This window comes from Oncorhynchus kisutch, linkage group LG14 (genome assembly GCF_002021735.2).
Source record: "Oncorhynchus kisutch isolate 150728-3 linkage group LG14, Okis_V2, whole genome shotgun sequence".
In the NCBI taxonomy this organism is placed as follows: domain Eukaryota; kingdom Metazoa; phylum Chordata; class Actinopteri; order Salmoniformes; family Salmonidae; genus Oncorhynchus; species Oncorhynchus kisutch.
This window is the reverse complement of record NC_034187.2, coordinates 3,036,951-3,061,103: the sequence shown is the minus strand read 5'-3', so window position 1 is coordinate 3,061,103 and position 24,153 is coordinate 3,036,951. Positions and strand designations below refer to the sequence as shown.

The 24,153-nt window shown below is 44.5% G+C and overlaps 2 protein-coding genes across 2 annotated transcripts in view; both read left to right on the top strand.

Annotated features, from left to right (window-relative positions):
* LOC109883067 (ezrin) overlaps nt 1-8,253 on the top strand; it is a 42,844-nt gene extending 34,591 nt beyond the window's left edge. The window contains exons 12-14 of the mRNA XM_031787644.1: nt 3,402-3,494; nt 4,082-4,330; nt 7,993-8,253. Of these exons, the coding sequence (XP_031643504.1) occupies nt 3,402-3,494; nt 4,082-4,330; nt 7,993-8,157 (507 nt within the window). The 3' untranslated portion in view covers nt 8,158-8,253. The remainder of the gene's footprint in view (nt 1-3,401; nt 3,495-4,081; nt 4,331-7,992) is intronic.
* Nucleotides 8,254-16,220: 7,967 nt separating this feature from the next.
* On the top strand, nt 16,221-23,899 carry kcnk3b (potassium channel, subfamily K, member 3b). Its single transcript, XM_020474841.2, has 2 exons — nt 16,221-16,704; nt 19,430-23,899. The coding sequence occupies exons 1-2, from the start codon at nt 16,422-16,424 to the stop codon at nt 20,359-20,361; spliced, it is 1,215 nt and encodes a 404-aa protein (XP_020330430.1). The 5' UTR covers nt 16,221-16,421; the 3' UTR covers nt 20,362-23,899.
* Nucleotides 23,900-24,153: the final 254 nt, after the last annotated feature.

Below are 24,153 nucleotides of genomic sequence, written 5' to 3'. Positions count from 1 at the left end.
GGACACTGATATGAGTCAGGAATAGTTGGTGAGGACACTGGGATGAGTCAGGAACAGCTGGTGAGGACACTGGGATGAGTCAGGAACAGCTGGTGAGGACACTGGGATGAGTCAGGAACAGCTGGTGAGGACACTGGGATGAGTCAGGAACAGCTGGTGAGGACACTGGGATGAGTCAGGAACAGCTGGTGAGGACACTGGGATGAGTCAGGAACAGCTGGTGAGGACACTGACATGAGTCAGGAACAGCTGGTGAGGACACTGGGATGAGTCAGGAACAGCTGGTGAGGACACTGGGATGAGTCAGGAACAGCTGGTGAGGACACTGGGATTAGTCAGGAACAGCTGGTGAGGACACTGACATGAGTCAGGAACAGCTGGTGAGGACACTGGGATGAGTCAGGAACAGTTGGTGAGGACACTGGGATGAGTCAGGAACAGCTGGTGAGGACACTGGGATGAGTCAAGAGGACTTCTGTATAAATGCTTGATGTTCTGGTGAAATTAGGGCTGGGAGTCGATTCCCAAAGTAATTGATTCCCGGTTCCTTGAGAATACGCAAACATCAATAACATCACCCTGCCCCAATCCACCTGTTCTCAGCCTTCTTCTTCTTCTTCTTCTTCGACTCTCTAGGCTGCAGAATGGATTTTATAATGACGTATGTTTTTACCCCCAACACCACTTTCCATCAGTTTGTATAGCAGACCCTCATGCCAAATTGAGTCTGAAACTTTTTTGAAATCAACAAAGCATGAGAAGACTTTGCCTTTGTTTTGGTTTGTTTGTCAGTTAGGGTGTGCAGGGTGAATATGTGGTCTGTTGTACGGTAATTTGGCAAAAAGCCAATTTGACATTTGCTCAGTACATTGTTTTCACTGAGGAAATGTACGAGTCTGCTGTCAATGATAATGCAGAGGACTTTCCCAAGGTTACTGTTGACACATATCCCTCAGTAGTTATTGGGGTCAAATTTGTCCCCACTTTTGGGGTGATCAGTCCTTGGTTCCAAATATTGGGGAAGATGCCAGCTGAGGATGATGTTAAAGAGTTTAAGTATAGCCAAATGGAATTTGTGGTCCGTATATTTCATAATATAATTTAGGATACCATCAACCCCACAAGCCTTTTTGGGTTGGAGGGTTTGTATTTTGTCCTGTAGTTCATTCAAGGTAATTAGAGAATCCAGTGGGTTCTGGTAGTATTTAATGGTTGATTCTAAGAGTTGTATTTGATCATGTACAGTGCCTTGCGAAAGTATTCTGCCCCCTTGAACTTTGCGACCTTTTGCCACATTTTAGGCTTCAAACATAAAGATATAAAACTGTATTTTTTTGTGAAGAATCAACAACAAGTGGGACACAATCATGAAGTGGAACGACATTTATTGGATATTTCAAACTTTTTTAACAATCAAAAACTGAAAAATTGGGCGTGCAAAATTATTCAGCACCCTTAAGTTAATACTTTGTAGCGCCACCTTTTGCTGCGATTACAGCTGTAAGTCGCTTGGGGTATGTCTCTATCAGTTTTGCACATCGAGAGACTGAAATGTTTTCCCATTCCTCCTTGCAAAACAGCTCGAGCTCAGTGAGGTTGGATGGAGAGCATTTGTGAACAGCAGTTTTCAGTTCTTTCCACAGATTCTCGATTCGATTCAGGTCTGGACTTTGACTTGGCCATTCTAACACCTGGATATGTTTATTTTTGAACCATTCCATTGTAGATTTTGCTTTATGTTTTGGATCATTGTCTTGTTGGAAGACAAATCTCCGTCCCAGTCTCAGGTCTTTTGCAGACTCCATCAGGTTTTCTTCCAGAATGGTCCTGTATTTGGCTCCATCCATCTTCCCATCAATTTTAACCATCTTCCCTGTCCCTGCTGAAGAAAAGCAGGCCCAAACCATGATGCTGCCACCACCATGTTTGACAGTGGGGATGGTGTGTTCAGGGTGATGAGCTGTGTTGCTTTTACGCCAAACATAACGTTTTGCATTGTTGCCAAAAAGTTCAATTTTGGTTTCATCTGACCAGAGCACCTTCTTCCACATGTTTGGTGTGTCTCCCAGGTGGCTTGTGGCAAACTTTAAACGACACTTTTTATGGATATCTTTAAGAAATGGCTTTCTTCTTGCCACTCTTCCATAAAGGCCAGATTTGTGCAATATACGACTGATTGTTGTCCTATGGACAGAGTCTCCCACCTCAGCTGTAGATCTCTGCAGTTCATCCAGAGTGATCATGGGCCTATTGGCTGCATCTCTGATCAGTCTTCTCCTTGTATGAGCAGAAAATTTAGAGGGACGGCCAGGTCTTGGTAGATTTGCAGTGGTCTGATACTCCTTCCATTTCAATATTATCGTTTGCACAGTGCTCCTTGGGATGTTTAAAGCTTGGGAAATCTTTTTGTATCCAAATCCGGCTTTAAACTTCTTCACAACAGTATCTCGGACCTGCCTGGTGTGTTCCTTGTTCTTCATGATGCTCTCTGCGCTTTTAACGGACCTCTGAGACTATCACAGTGCAGGTGCATTTATACGGAGACTTGATTACACACAGGTGGATTGTATTTATCATCATTAGTCATTTAGGTCAACATTGGATCATTCAGAGATCCTCACTGAACTTCTGGAGAGAGTTTGCTGCACTGAAAGTAAAGGGGCTGAATAATTTTGCACGCCCAATTTTTCTGTTTTTGATTTGTTAAAAAAGTTTGAAATATCCAATAAATGTCGTTCCACTTCATGATTGTGTCCCACTTGTTGTTGATTCTTCACAAAAAAATACAGTTTTATATCTTTATGTTTGAAGCCTGAAATGTGGCAAAAGGTCGCAAAGTTCAAGGGGGCCGAATACTTTCGCAAGGCACTGTACATGTTTTTGCTGTTTCTTCTTTGTTAAAGAGCCAATCAGATTGGAGAAGTGGTTTACCCAGACATCTCCATTTTGGATAGATAATTCTTGATGGTGTTGTTCATTTAGTGTTTTCCAATTTTCCCAGAAGTGGTTAGATTATATGGATTTTTCAATTACATTGAGCTGATTTCTGACGTGCTGTTCCTTCTTTTTCCGTAGTGTATTTCTGTATTGTTTAAGTGATTCACCATAGTGAAGGCGAAGGTTTTCTGGGTCTCTATGTTTTTTGGTTGGACAGGTTTCTACATTTTTTCTTAGATTTTTGCATTCTTCATCAAACCATTTGTCATTGTTGTTAAGGTGGCGCAATACACTGCTAAGATCTGACACCTTTTCTCTCTCTCTCTCTCACTCTCTCACTCTCTCTCTCTCTCTCTCTGTCTCTCTGTCTCTCTGTCTCTGTCTCTCTCTCTCTCTGTCTCTAGGCTGCAGAGCTGGCAGAGTACACTGCTAATATCTGACACCTTTTCTCTCTCTCTCACTAGGCTGCAGAGCTGGCAGAGTACACTGCTAAGATCGCCCTGCTGGAGGAGGCCAAGAGGTTCCAGGAGGAAGAGGCTGAAACATGGCAGAGCAGGGTGAGTTTCCTTCCCTTGGGCACCATCAGCATGTCCTCATACACTTCAACTCTGAGGGATAAACTGAACGTGAACCATAGCGATCCTAGCCAGCCACTGTTAATGCAGAAAAAGGGCTTTATGAATCCATTTGATTGAATTATTGATAGATTTGAACATTTACCACCTTCACAAGTGCAGTCTCAGTGCTATGATGGGGTCTAAAACCAGACTGAAGCATTTCGTAAACATTGTTTGTCTTCAGGAAGGCAGTGAGTTGCTGCGCAACAGCCTTTTCCAACATTTTTGAGAGGAATGAAAGATTCGATATAGGCCGATAGTTTTTTATATTTTCTGGGTCAAGGTTAGGCTTTTTCAAGAGAGGCTTTATTACTGCCACTTTTAGTGAGTTTGGTGGATAGAGAGCCGTTTCTTATGTTCAACATAGGAGGGCCAAGCACAGGAAGCAGCTCTTTCAGTAGTTTAGTTGGAATAGGGTCCAGTATGCAGCTTGAAGGTTTAGAGGCCATGATTATTTTCATCATTGTGTCAAGAGATATAGTACTAAACCCTTTTCCATCTCTCTCTCCCTCTCCCTCTCCCTCCAGGCTAGGGAGGTCCAGGAGGATCTTCTGAAGACTAAGGAGGAGCTTCACCTGGTAATGGCCGCCCCCGCTGCCATCCCAGCCCCTCCCTCACCTGACAGCAGCGACAGCAGCCACAGTGACCAGGAGGAAAGCGAGGAGAACAGCACGTACAGCGCTGAGCTGCAGCAGCAGGACATCAACGACCACCGGGAGGAGGAGGAGCGTGTTACCGAGGCCGAGAAGAACAAACGCATTCAGGCACAACTAATGGTGAGTCTCTGGGGCCCTGTGGTCTCTGGGGCGCTGTGGGCTGTGGTCTCTGGTGGGCTGTGGTCTCTGGGGCCCTGTGGGCAGTGGTCTCTTGTGGGCTGTGGCCTCTGGGGCCCTGTGGGCTGTGGCCTCTGGGGCCCTGTGGGCTGTGGTTTCTGGTAGGCTGTGGTCTCTGGGGCCCTGTGGTCTCTGGGGCCCTGTGGTCTCTGGGGCCCTGTGGGTTGTGGTCTCTAGGGCCCTGTAGTCTCTAGGGCCCTGTGGGTTGTGGTCTCTGGGGCCCTGTGGGATATGGTCTCTGGGGCCCTGTGGTCTCTAGGGCCCTATGGTCTCTAGGGCCCTATGGTCTCTAGGGCCCTATGGGTTGTGGTCTCTAGGGCCCTATGGGTTGTGGTCTCTAGGGCCCTGTGGTCTCTAGGGCCCTGTGGGTTGTGGTCTCTGGGGCCCTGTGGTCTCTAGGGGCCCTGCGGGTTGTGGTCTCTAGGGCCCTATGGGTTGTGGTCTGTAGGGCCCTATGGGTTGTGGTCTCTGGGGCCCTGTGGTCTCTAGGGCCCTATGGGTTGTGGTCTCTAGGGCCCTATGGGTTGTGGTCTCTAGGGCCCTATGGGTTGTAGTCTCTAGGGCCCTGTGGTCTCTAGGGCCCTGTGGGTTGTGGTCTCTGGGGCTCTGTGGTCTCTAGGGGCTCTGTGGTCTCTAGGGGCCCTGTGGGTTGTGGTCTCTAGGGCCCTATGGGTTGTGGTCTCTAGGGCCCTATGGGTTGTGGTCTCTAGGGCCCTATGGGTTGTGGTCTCTAGGGCCCTGTGGTCTCTAGGGCCCTGTGGTCTCTAGGGCCATGTGGTCTCTAGGGCCCTATGGGTTGTGGTCTCTAGGGCCCTATGGGTTGTGGTCTCTAGGGCCCTGTGGTCTCTAGGGCCCTGTGGGTTGTGGTCTCTGGGGCCCTGTGGTCTCTAGGGGCCCTGTGGGTTGTGGTCTCTAGGGCCCTATGGGTTGTGGTCTGTAGGGCCCTATGGGTTGTGGTCTCTGGGGCCCTGTGGTCTCTAGGGCCCTATGGGTTGTGGTCTCTAGGGCCCTATGGGTTGTGGTCTCTAGGGCCCTATGGGTTGTGGTCTCTAGGGCCCTGTGGTCTCTAGGGCCCTGTGGGTTGTGGTCTCTGGGGCTCTGTGGTCTCTAGGGGCTCTGTGGTCTCTAGGGGCCCTGTGGGTTGTGGTCTCTAGGGCCCTATGGGTTGTGGTCTCTAGGGCCCTATGGGTTGTGGTCTCTAGGGCCCTATGGGTTGTGGTCTCTAGGGCCCTGTGGTCTCTAGGGCCCTGTGGTCTCTAGGGCCATGTGGTCTCTAGGGCCCTGTGGGTTGTGGTCTCTAGGGCCCTGTGGTCTCTGGGGCCCTGTGGGTTGTGGTCTCTAGGGCCCTGTGGTCTCTAGGGCCCTGTGGTCTCTAGGGCCCTGTGGTCTCTAGGGCCCTGTGGGTTGTGGTCTCTGGGGCCCTGTGGGTTGTGGTCTCTGGGGCCCTGTGGTCTCTAGGGCCCTGTGGTCTCTGGGGCCCTGTGGTCTCTGGTAGGCTGTGGTCTCTAGGGCCCTGTGGTCTCTAGGGCCCTGTGGGTTGTGGTCTCTGGGGCCCTGTGGTCTCTGGGGCCCTGTGGGTTGTGGTCTCTGGGGCCCTGTGGTCTCTAGGGCCCTGTGGTCTCTGGGGCCCTGTGGTCTCTGGTAGGCTGTGGTCTCTAGGGCCCTGTGGGTTGTGGTCTCTAGGGCCCTGTGGGTTGTGGTCTCTGGGGCCCTGTGGTCTCTGGGGCCCTGTGGGTTGTGGTCTCTGGGGCCCTGTGGTCTCTGGGGCCCTGTGGTCTCTGGGGCCCTGTGGTCTCTGGGGCCCTGTGGTCTCTGGGGCCCTGTGGTCTCTGGGGCCCTGTGGGTTGTGGTCTCTGGGGCCCTGTGGTCTCTAGGGCCCTGTGGTCTCTGGGGCCCTGTGGTCTCTGGGGCCCTGTGGTCTCTGGGGCCCTGTGGTCTCTGGGGCCCTGTGGTCTCTGGGGCCCTGTGGGAAATAGCCTTCTACTCAGGATGCAGCCAATGCTTTTAAAGTAACTGCTCAGTGTTTCCAGAGTTCAGTGAAATATGACCTAATTACTTACGATACGAGTGAAATATGACCTAATTACTTACGATACGAGTGAAATATGACCTAATTACTTACGATACGAGTGAAATATGACCTAATTACTTACGATACGAGTGAAATATGACCTAATTACTTACGATACGAGTGAAATATGACCTAATTACTTACGATACGAGTGAAATATGACCTAATTACTTACGATACGAGTGAAATATGACCTAATTACTTACGATACGAGTGAAATATGACCTAATTACTTACGATACGAGTGAAATATGACCTAATTACTTACGATACGAGTGAAATATGACCTAATTACTTACGATACGAGTGAAATATGACCTAATTACTTACGATACGAGTGAAATATGACCTAATTACTTACGATACGAGTGAAATATGACCTAATTACTTACGATACGAGTGAAATATGACCTAATTACTTACGATACGAGTGAAATATGACCTAATTACTTACGATACGAGTGAAATATGACCTAATTACTTACGATACGAGTGAAATATGACCTAATTACTTACGATACGAGTGAAATATGACCTAATTACTTACGATACGAGTGAAATATGACCTAATTACTTACGATACGAGTGAAATATGACCTAATTACTTACGATACGAGTGAAATATGACCTAATTACTTACGATACGAGTGAAATATGACCTAATTACTTACGATACGAGTGAAATATGACCTAATTACTTACGATACGAGTGAAATATGACCTAATTACTTACGATACGAGTGAAATATGACCTAATTACTTACGATACGAGTGAAATATGACCTAATTACTTACGATACGAGTGAAATATGACCTAATTACTTACGATACGAGTGAAATATGACCTAATTACTTACGATACGAGTGAAATATGACCTAATTACTTACGATACGAGTGAAATATGACCTAATTACTTACGATACGAGTGAAATATGACCTAATTACTTACGATACGAGTGAAATATGACCTAATTACTTACGATACGAGTGAAATATGACCTAATTACTTACGATACGAGTGAAATATGACCTAATTACTTACGATACGAGTGAAATATGACCTAATTACTTACGATACGAGTGAAATATGACCTAATTACTTACGATACGAGTGAAATATGACCTAATTACTTACGATACGAGTGAAATATGACCTAATTACTTACGATACGAGTGAAATAGTATTCCTTCAATTTTTTTAAGTATGCTAAAAAGCAGCTTTTTATATGTTGGAATGATGTGGGCATATACCATATATAATATTCATGCAGGTAGACCGCTGATTGGCCAGCTCATCCTCCTCAGGGAGATGACATCATGTTCTATGAGGAAATGTCAAGCATTATTAGAATTATCTGTTTGAGGTGGGGGGGTGGGGGTGGGGTTTAAATGTGTTTTTCTCCAATTTATGCTTTGTACAAAAAATACAAATATAGAACGAGTCAACAACATTATTTGTGTACGAGTTAAGAGACTATGAACTTTTAAAAGTTCTACAAGTTTTTACTGGCCGGTTACCCTTTCTGTCTGCAGTCCCTGAGTGCTGACCTGGCCGAGACCAGAGACGACACCATGAAGACCCAGAACGACCTGCTCCACACGGAGAACGTCCGCGCTGGCCGAGACAAGTACAAGACCCTGCGGCAAATCCGTATGGGTAACACCAAACAGAGAGTGGACGAGTTTGAATCCTTGTAGACCACAGGGGGAGAGAAAGAGAGAGAGGGGGAGAGAAAGAGAGAGAGGGGGAGAGAAAGAGAGAGAGGGGGAGAGAAAGAGAGAGAAAGAGAGAGGGAGAGGGAGAGAGAGGGGGGGAGGGGAGAGAGGGAGAGAGAGAGAGAGAGAGAGGGGGGGGGAGAGAGAGGGGGGGAGAGAGAGAGAGAGGGGGGGGGGAGAGAGAGGGGGGGAGAGAGAGAGAGAGAGAGTGAGAGAGGGGGGGGGAGAGAGCGAGAGAGAGGGAGAGATGGAGTAAGTGAGAGACAGAGATGGAAAGAGAGAGGGAGAGAGAGACTGAGAGGGAGAGGGAGAAGGAGAGCGAGAGAGAGGGAGGGAGAGAAAACGGTGGTTGGTTCTGGAGAAAACTTTCAAACAAGAAACCGTACCTTGTTAGTCCATAGGAAGCTTTGGTAGAAGTAATACCGCTCACTGTTAAGCAAGGACCTAAATATCTCCAACTCCAACAGTAATCTCATTGAGAAAAGTCACAGTATCACACTGATTGAGAGAGAAAGTTTATAACATTATAAAAACGATAACATATAACATTTTAGATCAGAGATAGTGTTGCCCTTTTTTTTTTAATAAAAAATTGTCGTTTTGTCTCTTCAATAGATATAGCTAGGAGGGGAAAGAGAGCAAGTTGTTTTCTCTGATCATTATTTACAAATGATTCACTGATACACCATACTGTCAACATGCATTGGTGTGTGTGTATGTGGTTCAAATGAACCGTACATTGCTATATTTAACAAACAAAAAACTATGGTAGCTTCTTCAGTAATCTGTCTTCACAAGACCCTGACTCTATCTATACATACCAAAATAAGAATGATTGAATGCACGTTATAAATATATTGATTACCAATCATATGTGATTACACAATGACTTAAGTAAAGAAATGACTCAGTAGGTTGTATTGATCAGAAGAGGGTGCTGAGTGTCACTCCTTCCTTTGATATAGGATGTATCCCAGATCCCTGTCCCCTTTATAGTGCCCTACATTCACCAGGGCCCACCCTATCCCCTTTATAGTGCCCTACATTCACCAGGGCCCACCCTATCCCCTTTATAGTGCCCTACATTCACCAGGGCCCACCCTGTCCCCTTTATAGTGCCCTACATTCACCAGGGCCCACCCTGTCCCCTTTATAGTGCCCTACATTCACCAGGGCCCACCCTATCCCCTTTATAGTGCCCTACATTCACCAGGGCCCACCCTGTCCCCTTTATAGTGCCCTACATTCACCAGGGCCCACCCTATCCCCTTTATAGTGCCCTACATTCACCAGGGCCCACCCTATCCCCTTTATAGTGCCCTACATTCACCAGGGCCCGATCACTACATAGGGAATATGGGACGGTAGATTTATTTATTTAATTTCGTCCATTAAACAACAACAGCATTTTGCCTGGGTTGCAGCTGTATATTGAAGAGAACCAATTGACTATAAAGATTCTACTGATGATTATTTGTGATATCGTATGCCTGTCATGTGCTCGGGAAGACGAACATTATCTTGGCCTCACACTGTTCAATTAAAAAACACTTTGTTCAATTAAAAAACACTTTGTTCAATTAAAAAACATCAATCACGTTTGTTTGATTTCTTCATGTTTTGTTATTGAGGTAGAGCCTATTAATGAACTGAACAACCTGTTTGTTATTGAGGTAGAGCCTATTAATGAACTGGACAACCTGTTTGTTATTGAGGTAGAGCCTATTAATGAACTGGACAACCTGTTTGTTATTGAGGTAGAGCCAATTAATGAACTGAACAACCTGTTTGTTATTGAGGTAGAGCCAATTAATGAACTGGACAACCTGTTTGTTATTGAGGTAGAGCCTATTAATGAACTGGACAACCTGTTTGTTATTGAGGTAGAGCCTATTAATGAACTGGACAACCTGTTTGTTATTGAGGTAGAGCCTATTAAAGAACTGGACAACCTGTTTGTTATTGAGGTAGAGCCTATTAATGAACTGAACAACCTGTTTGTTATTGAGGTAGAGCCTATTAATGAACTGGACAACCTGTTTGTTATTGAGGTAGAGCCTATTAAAGAACTGGACAACCTGTTTGTTATTGAGGTAGAGCCTATTAATGAACTGGACAACCTGTTTGTTATTGAGGTAGAGCCAATTAATGAACTGAACAACCTGTTTGTTATTGAGGTAGAGCCAATTAATGAACTGGACAACCTAATTATGACCTAATTACTTACGATACGAGTGAAATATGACCTAATTACTTACGATACGAGTGAAATATGACCTAATTACTTACGATACGAGTGAAATATGACCTAATTACTTACGATACGAGTGAAATATGACCTAATTACTTACGATACGAGTGAAATATGACCTAATTACTTACGATACGAGTGAAATATGACCTAATTACTTACGATACGAGTGAAATATGACCTAATTACTTACGATACGAGTGAAATATGACCTAATTACTTACGATACGAGTGAAATATGACCTAATTACTTACGATACGAGTGAAATATGACCTAATTACTTACGATACGAGTGAAATATGACCTAATTACTTACGATACGAGTGAAATATGACCTAATTACTTACGATACGAGTGAAATATGACCTAATTACTTACGATACGAGTGAAATATGACCTAATTACTTACGATACGAGTGAAATAGTATTCCTTCCATTTTTTTAAGTATGCTAAAAAGCAGCTTTTTATATGTTGGAATGATGTGGGCATATACCATATATAATATTCATGCAGGTAGACCGCTGATTGGCCAGCTCATCCTCCTCAGGGAGATGACATCATGTTCTATGAGGAAATGTCAAGCATTATTAGAATTATCTGTTTGAGGTGGGGGGGTGGGGTTTAAATGTGTTTTTCTCCAATTTATGCTTTGTACAAAAAATACAAATATAGAACGAGTCAACAACATTATTTGTGTACGAGTTAAGAGACTATGAACTTTTAAAAGTTCTACAAGTTTTTACTGGCCGGTTACCCTTTCTGTCTGCAGTCCCTGAGTGCTGACCTGGCCGAGACCAGAGACGACACCATGAAGACCCAGAACGACCTGCTCCACACGGAGAACGTCCGCGCTGGCCGAGACAAGTACAAGACCCTGCGGCAAATCCGTATGGGTAACACCAAACAGAGAGTGGACGAGTTTGAATCCTTGTAGACCACAGGGGGAGAGAAAGAGAGAGAGGGGGAGAGAAAGAGAGAGAGGGGGAGAGAAAGAGAGAGAGGGGGAGAGAAAGAGAGAGAAAGAGAGAGGGAGAGAGAGGGGGGGGAGGGGAGAGAGGGAGAGAGAGAGAGAGAGGGGGGGGGGAGAGAGAGGGGGGGAGAGAGAGAGAGAGAGAGTGAGAGAGGGGGGGGGAGAGAGCGAGAGAGAGGGAGAGATGGAGTAAGTGAGAGACAGAGATGGAAAGAGAGAGGGAGAGAGAGACTGAGAGGGAGAGGGAGAAGGAGAGCGAGAGAGAGGGAGGGAGAGAAAACGGTGGTTGGTTCTGGAGAAAACTTTCAAACAAGAAACCGTACCTTGTTAGTCCATAGGAAGCTTTGGTAGAAGTAATACCGCTCACTGTTAAGCAAGGACCTAAATATCTCCAACTCCAACAGTAATCTCATTGAGAAAAGTCACAGTATCACACTGATTGAGAGAGAAAGTTTATAACATTATAAAAACGATAACATATAACATTTTAGATCAGAGATAGTGTTGCCCTTTTTTTTTTTATAAAAAATTGTCGTTTTGTCTCTTCAATAGATATAGCTAGGAGGGGAAAGAGAGCAAGTTGTTTTCTCTGATCATTATTTACAAATGATTCACTGATACACCATACTGTCAACATGCATTGGTGTGTGTGTATGTGGTTCAAATGAACCGTACATTGCTATATTTAACAAACAAAAAACTATGGTAGCTTCTTCAGTAATCTGTCTTCACAAGACCCTGACTCTATCTATACATACCAAAATAAGAATGATTGAATGCACGTTATAAATATATTGATTACCAATCATATGTGATTACACAATGACTTAAGTAAAGAAATGACTCAGTAGGTTGTATTGATCAGAAGAGGGTGCTGAGTGTCACTCCTTCCTTTGATATAGGATGTATCCCAGATCCCTGTCCCCTTTATAGTGCCCTACATTCACCAGGGCCCACCCTGTCCCCTTTATAGTGCACTACATTCACCAGGGCCCACCCTATCCCCTTTATAGTGCCCTACATTCACCAGGGCCCACCCTGTCCCCTTTATAGTGCCCTACATTCACCAGGGCCCACCCTATCCCCTTTATAGTGCCCTACATTCACCAGGGCCCACCCTGTCCCCTTTATAGTGCCCTACATTCACCAGGGCCCACCCTATCCCCTTTATAGTGCCCTACATTCACCAGGGCCCACCCTATCCCCTTTATAGTGCCCTACATTCACCAGGGCCCGATCACTACATAGGGAATATGGGACGGTAGATTTATTTATTTAATTTCGTCCATTAAACAACAACAGCATTTTGCCTGGGTTGCAGCTGTATATTGAAGAGAACCAATTGACTATAAAGATTCTACTGATGATTATTTGTGATATCGTATGCCTGTCATGTGCTCGGAAGACGAACATTATCTTGGCCTCACACTGTTCAATTAAAAAACACTTTGTTCAATTAAAAAACACTTTGTTCAATTAAAAAACATCAATCACGTTTGTTTGATTTCTTCATGTTTTGTTATTGAGGTAGAGCCTATTAATGAACTGGACAACCTGTTTGTTATTGAGGTAGAGCCTATTAATGAACTGGACAACCTGTTTGTTATTGAGGTAGAGCCTATTAATGAACTGGACAACCTGTTTGTTATTGAGGTAGAGCCTATTAATGAACTGGACAACCTGTTTGTTATTGAGGTAGAGCCTATTAATGAACTGGACAACCTGTTTGTTATTGAGGTAGAGCCAATTAATGAACTGGACAACCTGTTTGTTATTGAGGTAGAGCCTATTAATGAACTGGACAACCTGTTTGTTATTGAGGTAGAGCCAATTAATGAACTGAACAACCTGTTTGTTATTGAGGTAGAGCCTATTAATGAACTGGACAACCTGTTTGTTATTGAGGTAGAGCCTATTAATGAACTGAACAACCTGTTTGTTATTGAGGTAGAGCCTATTAATGAACTGAACAACCTGTTATTGAGGTAGAGCCTATTAATGAACTGAACAACCTGTTTGTTATTGAGGTAGAGCCAATTAATGAACTGGACAACCTGTTTGTTATTGAGGTAGAGCCTATTAATGAACTGGACAACCTGTTTGTTATTGAGGTAGAGCCTATTAATGAACTGAACAACCTGTTTGTTATTGAGGTAGAGCCTATTAATGAACTGAACAACCTGTTTGTTATTGAGGTAGAGCCAATTAATGAACTGGACAACCTGTTTGTTATTGAGGTAGAGCCTATTAATGAACTGGACAACCTGTTTGTTATTGAGGTAGAGCCTATTAATGAACTGAACAACCTGTTTGTTATTGAGGTAGAGCCTATTAATGAACTGGACAACCTGTTTGTTATTGAGGTAGAGCCAATTAATGAACTGAACAACCTGTTTGTTATTGAGGTAGAGCCTATTAATGAACTGGACAACCTGTTTGTTATTGAGGTAGAGCCTATTAATGAACTGAACAACCTGTTTGTTATTGAGGTAGAGCCTATTAATGAACTGAACAACCTGTTATTGAGGTAGAGCCTATTAATGAACTGAACAACCTGTTTGTTATTGAGGTAGAGCCAATTAATGAACTGGACAACCTGTTTGTTATTGAGGTAGAGCCTATTAATGAACTGGACAACCTGTTTGTTATTGAGGTAGAGCCTATTAATGAACTGAACAACCTGTTTGTTATTGAGGTAGAGCCTATTAATGAACTGAACAACCTGTTTGTTATTGAGGTAGAGCCAATTAATGAACTGGACAACCTGTTTGTTATTGAGGTAGAGCCTATTAATGAACTGGACAACCTGTTTGTTATTGAGGTAGAGCCTATTAATGAACTGAACAACCTGTTTGTTATTGAGGTAGAGCCTATTAATGAACTGGACAACCTGTTTGTTATTGAGGTAGAGCCTATTAATGAACTGGACAACCTGTTTGTTATTGAGGTAGAGCTTATTAATGAACTGGACAACCTGTTTGTTATTGAGGTAGAGCCTATTAATGAACTGAACAACCTGTTTGTTATTGAGGTAGAGCCTATTAATGAACTGGACAACCTGTTTGTTATTGAGGTAGAGCCTATTAATGAACTGAACAACCTGTTTGTTATTGAGGTAGAGCCTATTAATTAACTGGACAACCTGTTTGTTATTGAGGTAGAGCCAATTAATGAACTGGACAACCTGTTTGTTATTGAGGTAGAGCCTATTAATGAACTGAACAACCTGTTTGTTATTGAGGTAGAGCCAATTAATGAACTGGACAACCTGTTTGTTATTGAGGTAGAGCCTATTAATGAACTGAACAACCTGTTTGTTATTGAGGTAGAGCCTATTAATGAACTGAACAACCTGTTTGTTATTGAGGTAGAGCCTATTAATGAACTGAACAACCTGTTTGTTATTGAGGTAGAGCCAATTAATGAACTGGACAACCTGTTTGTTATTGAGGTAGAGCCTATTAATGAACTGAACAACCTGTTTGTTATTGAGGTAGAGCCAATTAATGAACTGAACAACCTGTTTGTTATTGAGGTAGAGCCTATTAATGAACTGAACAACCTGTTTGTTATTGAGGTAGAGCCTGTCCTTCTAGGCAGAGTTGCAAAGAAAAAGCCATATCTCAGACTGGCCAATAAAAAGAAAATATTAAGATGGGCAAAAGAACACAGACACTGGACAGAGGAACTCAGCCTAGAAGGCCAGCATCCCTGAGTCACCTCTTCACTGTTGATGTTGAGACTGGACAGAGGAACTCAGCCTAGAAGGCCAGCATCCCTGAGTCACCTCTTCACTGTTGATGTTGAGACTGGACAGAGGAACTCAGCCTAGAAGGCCAGCATCCTGGAGTCACCTCTTCACTGTTGATGTTGAGACTGGACAGAGGAACTCTGCCTAGAAGGCCAGCACACCGGAGTCGCCTCTTCACTGTTGACGTTGAGACTGGTGTTTTGTGGGGTACTATTTAATGAAGCTGCCATTTCTGATCAATTTGAGGCTATTTTAATGGACGAAAAATGTGCTTTTCTTTAAAAAACAAGGACATTTTTCAAAGTGACCCCAAACTTTTCATAATGCTTGCAATTGTGCATCCCACAAACAGGTATAACAACTGTAGGATACTGACCATGTTGTAGCCTATTTGCTGTGTGTTAACTACCATGTCATATTAAATCGGCTAGGGAGACATCGTAAAGTGTGACTACAAAAAACAATGGCCCAGATTATATAGAGAATATTCCTGGTCCCGTTCAGATGAAAGACAGAGTGCTGTTGAGTTCATGTTATAGCTGCTGTCCACATTGTGGCATACATCCACATCCGCTCTGGACCAGAGCTAGATCCATATGCTCCTAGTAACACCCTGAACCAGAGCTACATAGATATGCTCCTAGTAACACCCTGGACCAGAGCTACATAGATATACTCCTAGTAACACCCTGGACCAGAGCTACATCCATATGCTCCTAGTAACACCCTGGACCAGAGCTAGACCCACATGCTCCTAGTAACACCCTGGACCAGAGCTACTTCCATATGCGCATAGTAACACCCTGGACCAGAGCTACTTCCATATGCTCCTAGTAACACCCTGGACCAGAGCTACATATATGCTCCTAGTAACACCCTAGACCAGAGCTACATCCACATGCTCCTAGTAACACCCTGGACCAGAGCTACATCGATATGCTCCTAGTAACACCCTGGACCAGAGCTACATAGATATGAGCCTAGTAACACCCTGGACCAGAGCTACACATATGCTCCTAGTAACACCCTGGAACAGAGCTAGATCCATATGCTCCTGACAAGATGACCAAATAGGGCAAGACATCCCACTGAGCCGTGGGGATGCTGCTGAAAGAACAGACATCCCACTCCGCCGTGGGAGTGGTGCCCTGAAAAGGATCGTGAAGGTTTTCTACAACCACAGAGTCCGTTAAGGAGGAAGTTAAAAACCTAGTAGATGTTTAATAAGACGAGAGCCAGTCTGTCTCCAAGGGAACCAACTCTCCAATCGTGATGAAGAAACAGAACGTACGTACCCTCGTTCTCATCATGAGCATCTTTACCTACCTGCTGGTCGGGGCAGCCGTCTTCGACACTCTGGAGTCGAAACAAGAGAGAAGCCAAAAGAGAAAGCTGGACGAGAGGAAGTGGGAGTTAATACAAAAATACAACTTGACCAAAGTGAACTTTGACGAGCTCGAAGTCGTGATGCTGCAACTGAAACCGCACAAAGCCGGGGTGCAGTGGAAGTTCGCCGGATCTTTTTACTTCGCTATCACTGTGATAACTACAATAGGTGAGCTATGCTAATGTCTCCTCAGGGGGTTCTATCACTGATAACTACAATAGGTAAGCTATGCTAACGTCTCCTCAGGGGGTTCTATCACTGTGATAACTACAATAGGTAAGCTATGCTAATGTCTCCTCAGGGGGTTCTATCACTGATAACTACAATAGGTAAGCTATGCTAATGTCTCCTCAGGGGTTCTATCACTGTGATAACTACAATAGGTAAGCTATGCTAACGTCTCCTCAGGGGGTTCTATCACTGAGATAACTACAATAGGTGAGCTATGCTAACGTCTCCTCAGGGGGTTCTATCACTGAGATAACTACAATAGGTCAGCTATGCTAACGTCTCCTCAGGGGGTTCTATCACTGTGATAACTACAATAGGTCAGCTATGCTAACGTCTCCTCAGGGGGTTCTATCACTGTGATAACTACAATAGGTAAGCTATGCTAATGTCTCCTCAGGGGTTTCTATCACTGAGATAACTACAATAGGTCAGCTATGCTAACGTCTCCTCAGGGGGTCTATCACTGTGATAACTACAATAGGTAAGCTATGCTAATGTCTCCTCAGGGTTTCTATCACTGTGATAACTACAATAGGTCAGCTATGCTAATGTCTCCTCAGGGGTTCTATCACTGTGATAACTACAATAGGTAAGCTATGCTAATGTCTCCTCAGGGGGTTCTATCACTGTGATAACTACAATAGGTCAGCTATGCTAATGTCTCCTCAGGGTTTCTATCACTGTGATAACTACAATAGGTAAGCTATGCTAATGTCTCCTCAGGGGGTTCTATCACTGATAACTACAATAGGTAAGCTATGCTAATGTCTCCTCAGGGTTTCTATCACTGTGATAACTACAATAGGTAAGCTATGCTAATGTCTCCTCAGGGGGTTCTATCACTGAGATAACTACAATAGGTAAGCTATGCTAACGTCTCCTCAGGGGGTTCTATCACTGAGATAACTACAATAGGTAAGCTATGCTAACGTCTCCTCAGGGGGTTCTATCACTGAGATAACTACAATAGGTAAGCTATGCTAATGTCTCCTCAGGGGGTTCTATCACTGAGATAACTACAATAGGTGAGATATGCTAATGTCTCCATAGGGTTTCTATCACTGTGATAACTACAATAGGTCAGCTATGCTAATGTCTCCTCAGGGGGTTCTATCACTGTGATAACTACAATAGGTAAGCTATGCTAATGTCTCCTCAGGGGGTTCTATCACTGATAACTACAATAGGTAAGCTATGCTAATGTCTCCTCAGGGGTTCTATCACTGTGATAACTACAATAGGTAAGCTATGCTAACGTCTCCTCAGGGGGTTCTATCACTGAGATAACTACAATAGGTGAGCTATGCTAATGTCTCCTCAGGGTTTCTATCACTGTGATAACTACAATAGGTCAGCTATGCTAATGTCTCCTCAGGGTTTCTATCACTGTGATAACTACAATAGGTAAGCTATGCTAATGTCTCCTCAGGGTTTCTATCACTGAGATAACTACAATAGGTCAGCTATGCTAATGTCTCCTCAGGGTTTCTATCACTGTGATAACTACAATAGGTGAGCTATGCTAACGTCTCCTCAGGGGGTTCTATCACTGAGATAACTACAATAGGTCAGCTATGCTAACGTCTCCTCAGGGGGTTCTATCACTGTGATAACTACAATAGGTCAGCTATGCTAACGTCTCCTCAGGGGTTCTATCACTGTGATAACTACAATAGGTAAGCTATGCTAATGTCTCCTCAGGGGTTCTATCACTGTGATAACTACAATAGGTAAGCTATGCTAATGTCTCCTCAGGGTTTCTATCACTGTGATAACTACAATAGGTCAGCTATGCTAACGTCTCCTCAGGGGGTTCTATCACTGTGATAACTACAATAGGTAAGCTATGCTAATGTCTCCTCAGGGGTTTCTATCACTGAGATAACTACAATAGGTCAGCTATGCTAACGTCTCCTCAGGGGTTCTATCACTGTGATAACTACAATAGGTAAGCTATGCTAATGTCTCCTCAAGGGTTTCTATCACTGAGATAACTACAATAGGTCAGCTATGCTAACGTCTCCTCAGGGGTTCTATCACTGTGATAACTACAATAGGTAAGCTATGCTAATGTCTCCTCAGGGTTTCTATCACTGTGATAACTACAATAGGTCAGCTATGCTAATGTCTCCTCAGGGGTTCTATCACTGTGATAACTACAATAGGTAAGCTATGCTAATGTCTCCTCAGGGGTTCTATCACTGTGATAACTACAATAGGTAAGCTATGCTAATGTCTCCTCAGGGGGTTCTATCACTGTGATAACTACAATAGGTCAGCTATGCTAACGTCTCCACAGGGGTTTCTATTTGGTAAAGATGAGAAAATGTAGAGCCGCTTATTTCTACCACACACATTTGGAGATTAGTGAGTGTGCAGAAGTCTTCATGCGGGCAGCAGTACCCTCATTCTGATTATAAATAGTGGTGGAACACAACAAGGCACAGTGGTAGTGGCTTACAGTTGGGCAGCGTCATAAATGGCACCCTATTCCCTATATAGTACACTACTACCAGAGCCGGGTCAACAGTAGTGCACTATATAGGGCCCTGGTCAACAGTAGTGCACTATATAGGGAATAGGGCCCTGGTCAACAGTAATGTACTATTTATAATCAGAATGAGGACATTGATCTCTCCCCACCCCTCCTCTCCTCTCCCAGGGTACGGCCATGCTGCACCCAGCACGGACTCAGGGAAGGTGTTCTGCATGTTCTACGCCCTCCTGGGGATCCCCCTGACCCTTGTCATGTTCCAGAGCATGGGAGAACGCATCAACACACTGGTCCGCTTCCTTTTCCATCGGGTCAAGCAGTGTCTGGGCCTGCACCACACCGAGGTGTCCATGGCCAACATGGTGACCGTCGGCTTCTTCTCCTGCATGTCAACGCTGTGTGTCGGGGCGGCAGCCTTCTCCCACTACGAGGGCTGGAGCTTCTTCCACGCCTACTACTACTGCTTCATCACCCTGACCACCATCGGCTTCGGAGACTACGTAGCGCTGCAGAAGGACCACGCCTTGCAGAACGACCCGCGCTACGTGGCCTTCTGCTTCGTATACATCTTGACGGGTCTCACCGTGATCGGCGCCTTCCTCAACCTGGTTGTGTTGAGGTTCCTGATGATGAACACAGAGGACGAGCGACGCGACGCCGAGCAGAAAGCCCTCCTCTCCACGAGGGGTGAGAAGAACGCAGACGGCGGTCTGTCTGCTGTTTCTGTCTCGGCCTCCACTTCCTCCTCCACTCCCCTAGCCACTACTACCGGCGGCACCAAGCGAGGCCCGAAGGATATGTACAACGAGGTGCTGGGCTTCCAGACAGTGTGTTCGTGTCTGTGGTACCGCAGCAGGGAGAATCTGCAGGGCCAGGGATCCATCCCAATGATTATAAACCGGGAGCTGGGCTTCTCTGACCAATACGTAGAGAACTGCACCATGCTCTCCCCTCACTGGGACATGATGTCCTCTCACTACTGTGAGCCAGGTGATACAGGGTGTGTCTGCAGCCCTAACCAGTGCATCAGTTCCATAGCCTCTGGCTTAAACTTCCTCACCCCATTCAGGGCCTTCGCCAAGAGACGCAGCTCGGTCTAGATCAGACCAATTTCAAATCTGGGACATCAAAACCAGTTCCACTGCTGATTTGAATTCTTCCCCTCTAATCAGGGAATCATTTTAAGACCTTGGACACCAGGTGGGTGATTCCCCTCTAATCAGGGAATCATTTAGACCTGGGACACCAGGTGTGTGATTCGCCTCTAATCAGGGAATCATTTAGACCTGGGACACCAGGTGGGTGATTCCCCTCTAATCAGGGAATCATTTAGACCTTGGACACCAGGTGGGTGATTCCCCTCTAATCAGGGAGTCATTTAGACCTGGGACACCAGGTGGGTGATTCTCCTCTAATCAGGGAGTCATTTAGACCTGGGACACCAGGTGGGTGATTCCCCTCTAATCAGGGAATCATTTAGACCTGGGACACCAGGTGGGTGATTCCCCTCTAATCAGGGAATCATTTAGACCTGGGACACCAGGTGGGTGATTCCCCTCTAATCAGGGAATCATTTAGACCTGGGACACCAGGTGGGTGATTCCCCTCTAATCAGGGAATCATTTAGACCTGGGACACCAGGTGGGTGATTCCCCTCTAATCAGGGAATCATCAGGGGACCACCAGGCTGGGATTTGAAGATCCCTGGTCGAGACTCAGTGATCAGGCGGTACTCTGGACCACCAGGCTGGGATTTGAAGATCCCTGGTCGAGACTCAGTGATCAGGCGGTACTCTGGACCACCAGGCTGGGATTTGAAGATCCCTGGTCGAGACTCAGTGATCAGGCGGTACTCTGGACCACCAGGCTGGGATTTGAAGATCCCTGGTCGAGACTCAGTGATCAGGTCAGATTCCTTTACGCACCAAACAGAGGAAATCAGCCTGAAACTGGGATAGACTACCTGAACTGGGATAGACTACCTGAAACTGGGATAGACCACCTGAAACTGGGATAGACTACCTGAACTGGGATAGACTACCTGAAACTGGGATAGACTACCTGAACTGGGATAGACCACCTGAAACTGGGATAGACTACCTGAAATTGGGATAGACTACCTGAAACTGGGATAGACCACTTGAAACTGGGATAGACCACTTGAAACTGGGATAGACCACTTGAAACTGGGATAGACTACCTGAACTGGGATAGACTACCTGAAACTGGGACAGACCACCTGAAACTGGGATAGACTACCTGAAACTGGGATAGACTACCTGAAACTGGGATAGACTACCTGAAACTGGGATAGACTACCTGAACTGGGATAGACTACCTGAACTGGGATAGACCACCTGAAACTGGGATAGACTACCTGAACTGGGATAGACTACCTGAACTGGGATAGACTACCTGAACTGGGATAGACTACCTGAACTGGGATAGACTACCTGAAACTGGGATAGACTACCTGAAACTGGGATAGACTACCTGAAACTGGGATAGACTACCTGAACTGGGATAGACTACCTGAACTGGGATAGACCACCTGAAACTGGGATAGACTACCTGAACTGGGATAGACTACCTGAACTGGGATAGACTACCTGAAACTGGGATAGACTACCTGAACTGGGATAGACCACCTGAACTGGGATAGACTACCTGAAACTGGGATAGACTACCTGAAACTGGGATAGACTACCTGAAACTGGGATAGACTACCTGAACTGGGATAGACTACCTGAACTGGGATAGACTACCTGAACTGGGATAGACCACCTGAACTGGGACAATAAGAAATGCTTGTTTTCCCATGCAAAACGTATTGCTACAGTGTGCCCTAATGAATGTCCCAGTAGTATGCTACTGTAGTACATCTCCATAGACACTGTGATCAATAGCCTAGTCCTGCACTTATGTTCAGCTTGGCATAAACTGACACTGGCTTTTAATGCTGGACTCATTCTGTTATATTTTACAAGATCATGGTCCTTGTGTGGCTCTGTTGGTAGTAGACACACTGAAGTTGTCGGTTCAGTTCCTGCAGAGATCATATACACATGGTAAAAAATGTCTGCTCTCACTGTAAAGACTGGAGAAGAAGTGTCTGCTCTCACTTTAAAGACTGGAGAAGAAGTGTCTGCTCTCACTTTAAAGACTGGAGAAGAAGTGTCTGCTCTCACTTTAAAGACTGGAGAAGAAGTGTCTGCTCTCACTTTAAAGACTGGAGAAGAAGTGTCTGCTCTCACTTTAAAGACTGGAGAAGAAGTGTCTGCTCTCACTTTAAAGACTGGAGAAGAAGTGTCTGCTCTCACTTTAAAGACTGGAGAAGAAGTGTCTGCTCTCACTTTAAAGACTGGAGAAAAAGTGTCTGCTCTCACTATAAAGACTGGAGAAGAGGTGCTATGTTATGATTAAAGACCAGCCATCTTGTAATCTCAGGCTGTTTAGGTAAAATCACTGCAGTCCTCTTCAGTGGTGGAAAAAGTACTACATTGTTTTACTCGAGGAAAAGTAAAGATACCTTAATAGAAAATGACTCAAGTAAAAGTCACCCGGTAAAATACTACTTTAGACTAAAGTCTAAAAGTATTTGGTTTAAAATATACTTAAGTATCAAAAGTAAATGGAAAAGTGTTAACCATTTCAAATTCCTTATATTAAGCAAACCAGACAACACAAAACATTTTGGGGGGGATGGATAGCCAGGGGCCCACTCCGACACTCAGACATCATTTACAGATAGCCAGGGGAACACTCCAACTCTCAGACATCATTTACAGATAGCCAGGGGAACACTCCAACTCTCAGACATCATTTACAGATAGCCAGGGGAACACTCCAACTCTCAGACATCATTTACAGATAGCCAGGGGAACACTCCAACACTCAGACATCATTTACAAACGAAGCATTTGTGTTTAGTGAGTCCGCCAGATCAGAGGCAGTAAAGAGCACCAGGGATGTTCTCTTGATAAGTGTGAATTGGACCATTTTCCTGTCCTGCTAGTACTTTTGAGTGTCAGGGGAAAATGTACATTATTTTCATTAGCAATGTTGTGAAGTAAAAATCGGCAGAAATATAAATGGTAAAGTCAAAAATACAGATACTACCAAAAAACGACTTAAGTACTTTAAATATTAAAGTATTTTTTCCTACTGAAGTACTTTCCACCACTGGTCCTCTTGCACAGACAGAAACAGACCGTCGGCTGTTGTAACGGAGACAAGAACGTGCCGTAAGCGAAGCTCACTCCACAGCTAGCTTAAAAACGCCACCAACGCTGCTATCGAATCGAATCCTTGGCTATAGGACTACCGGTTGGTACGTTGACAAGCACCTCTGGTCCGAGAAAAGAGACGGTGGACAGTGGAAGAAGCGAAGCGACTGGTGTCAGTTTCACTGTGGAACAATAAACACTTCTACGTACTGTATGTTTACTCTGTTGTAGCGCAGACATTTTAATGAATTGAATCTATTGTTAATGACATTGCACTCGTGTAGTGTACATTTTCTGTATAATTCTGCTCCGTCACTATGAATGGTTATCACTGTGGCTAGGCAATCATTGATTTCTGATCGTCTAATCAATTTAAATTTAAAATAAAATAAAAAATGTTTATTTTAAACTCTCCAGGTATTACTCTTTTTGTGCATATTTTTTCTTAAACTTTAAGTTGCTCTCAATGGTCATTCACCAAGTACGACCATATTTAACTTATTTGACTAGATGTGTGCCTAATCTTGACAACACAGAACCCAGCAAATATCCAGCAAACTACATCATCTATATGTATATATAATGTATATATATATATATATATATATATATATGTATGTATATATAATCTATATCGACAAGAGATTAGTACAAACCAGGTCTGAA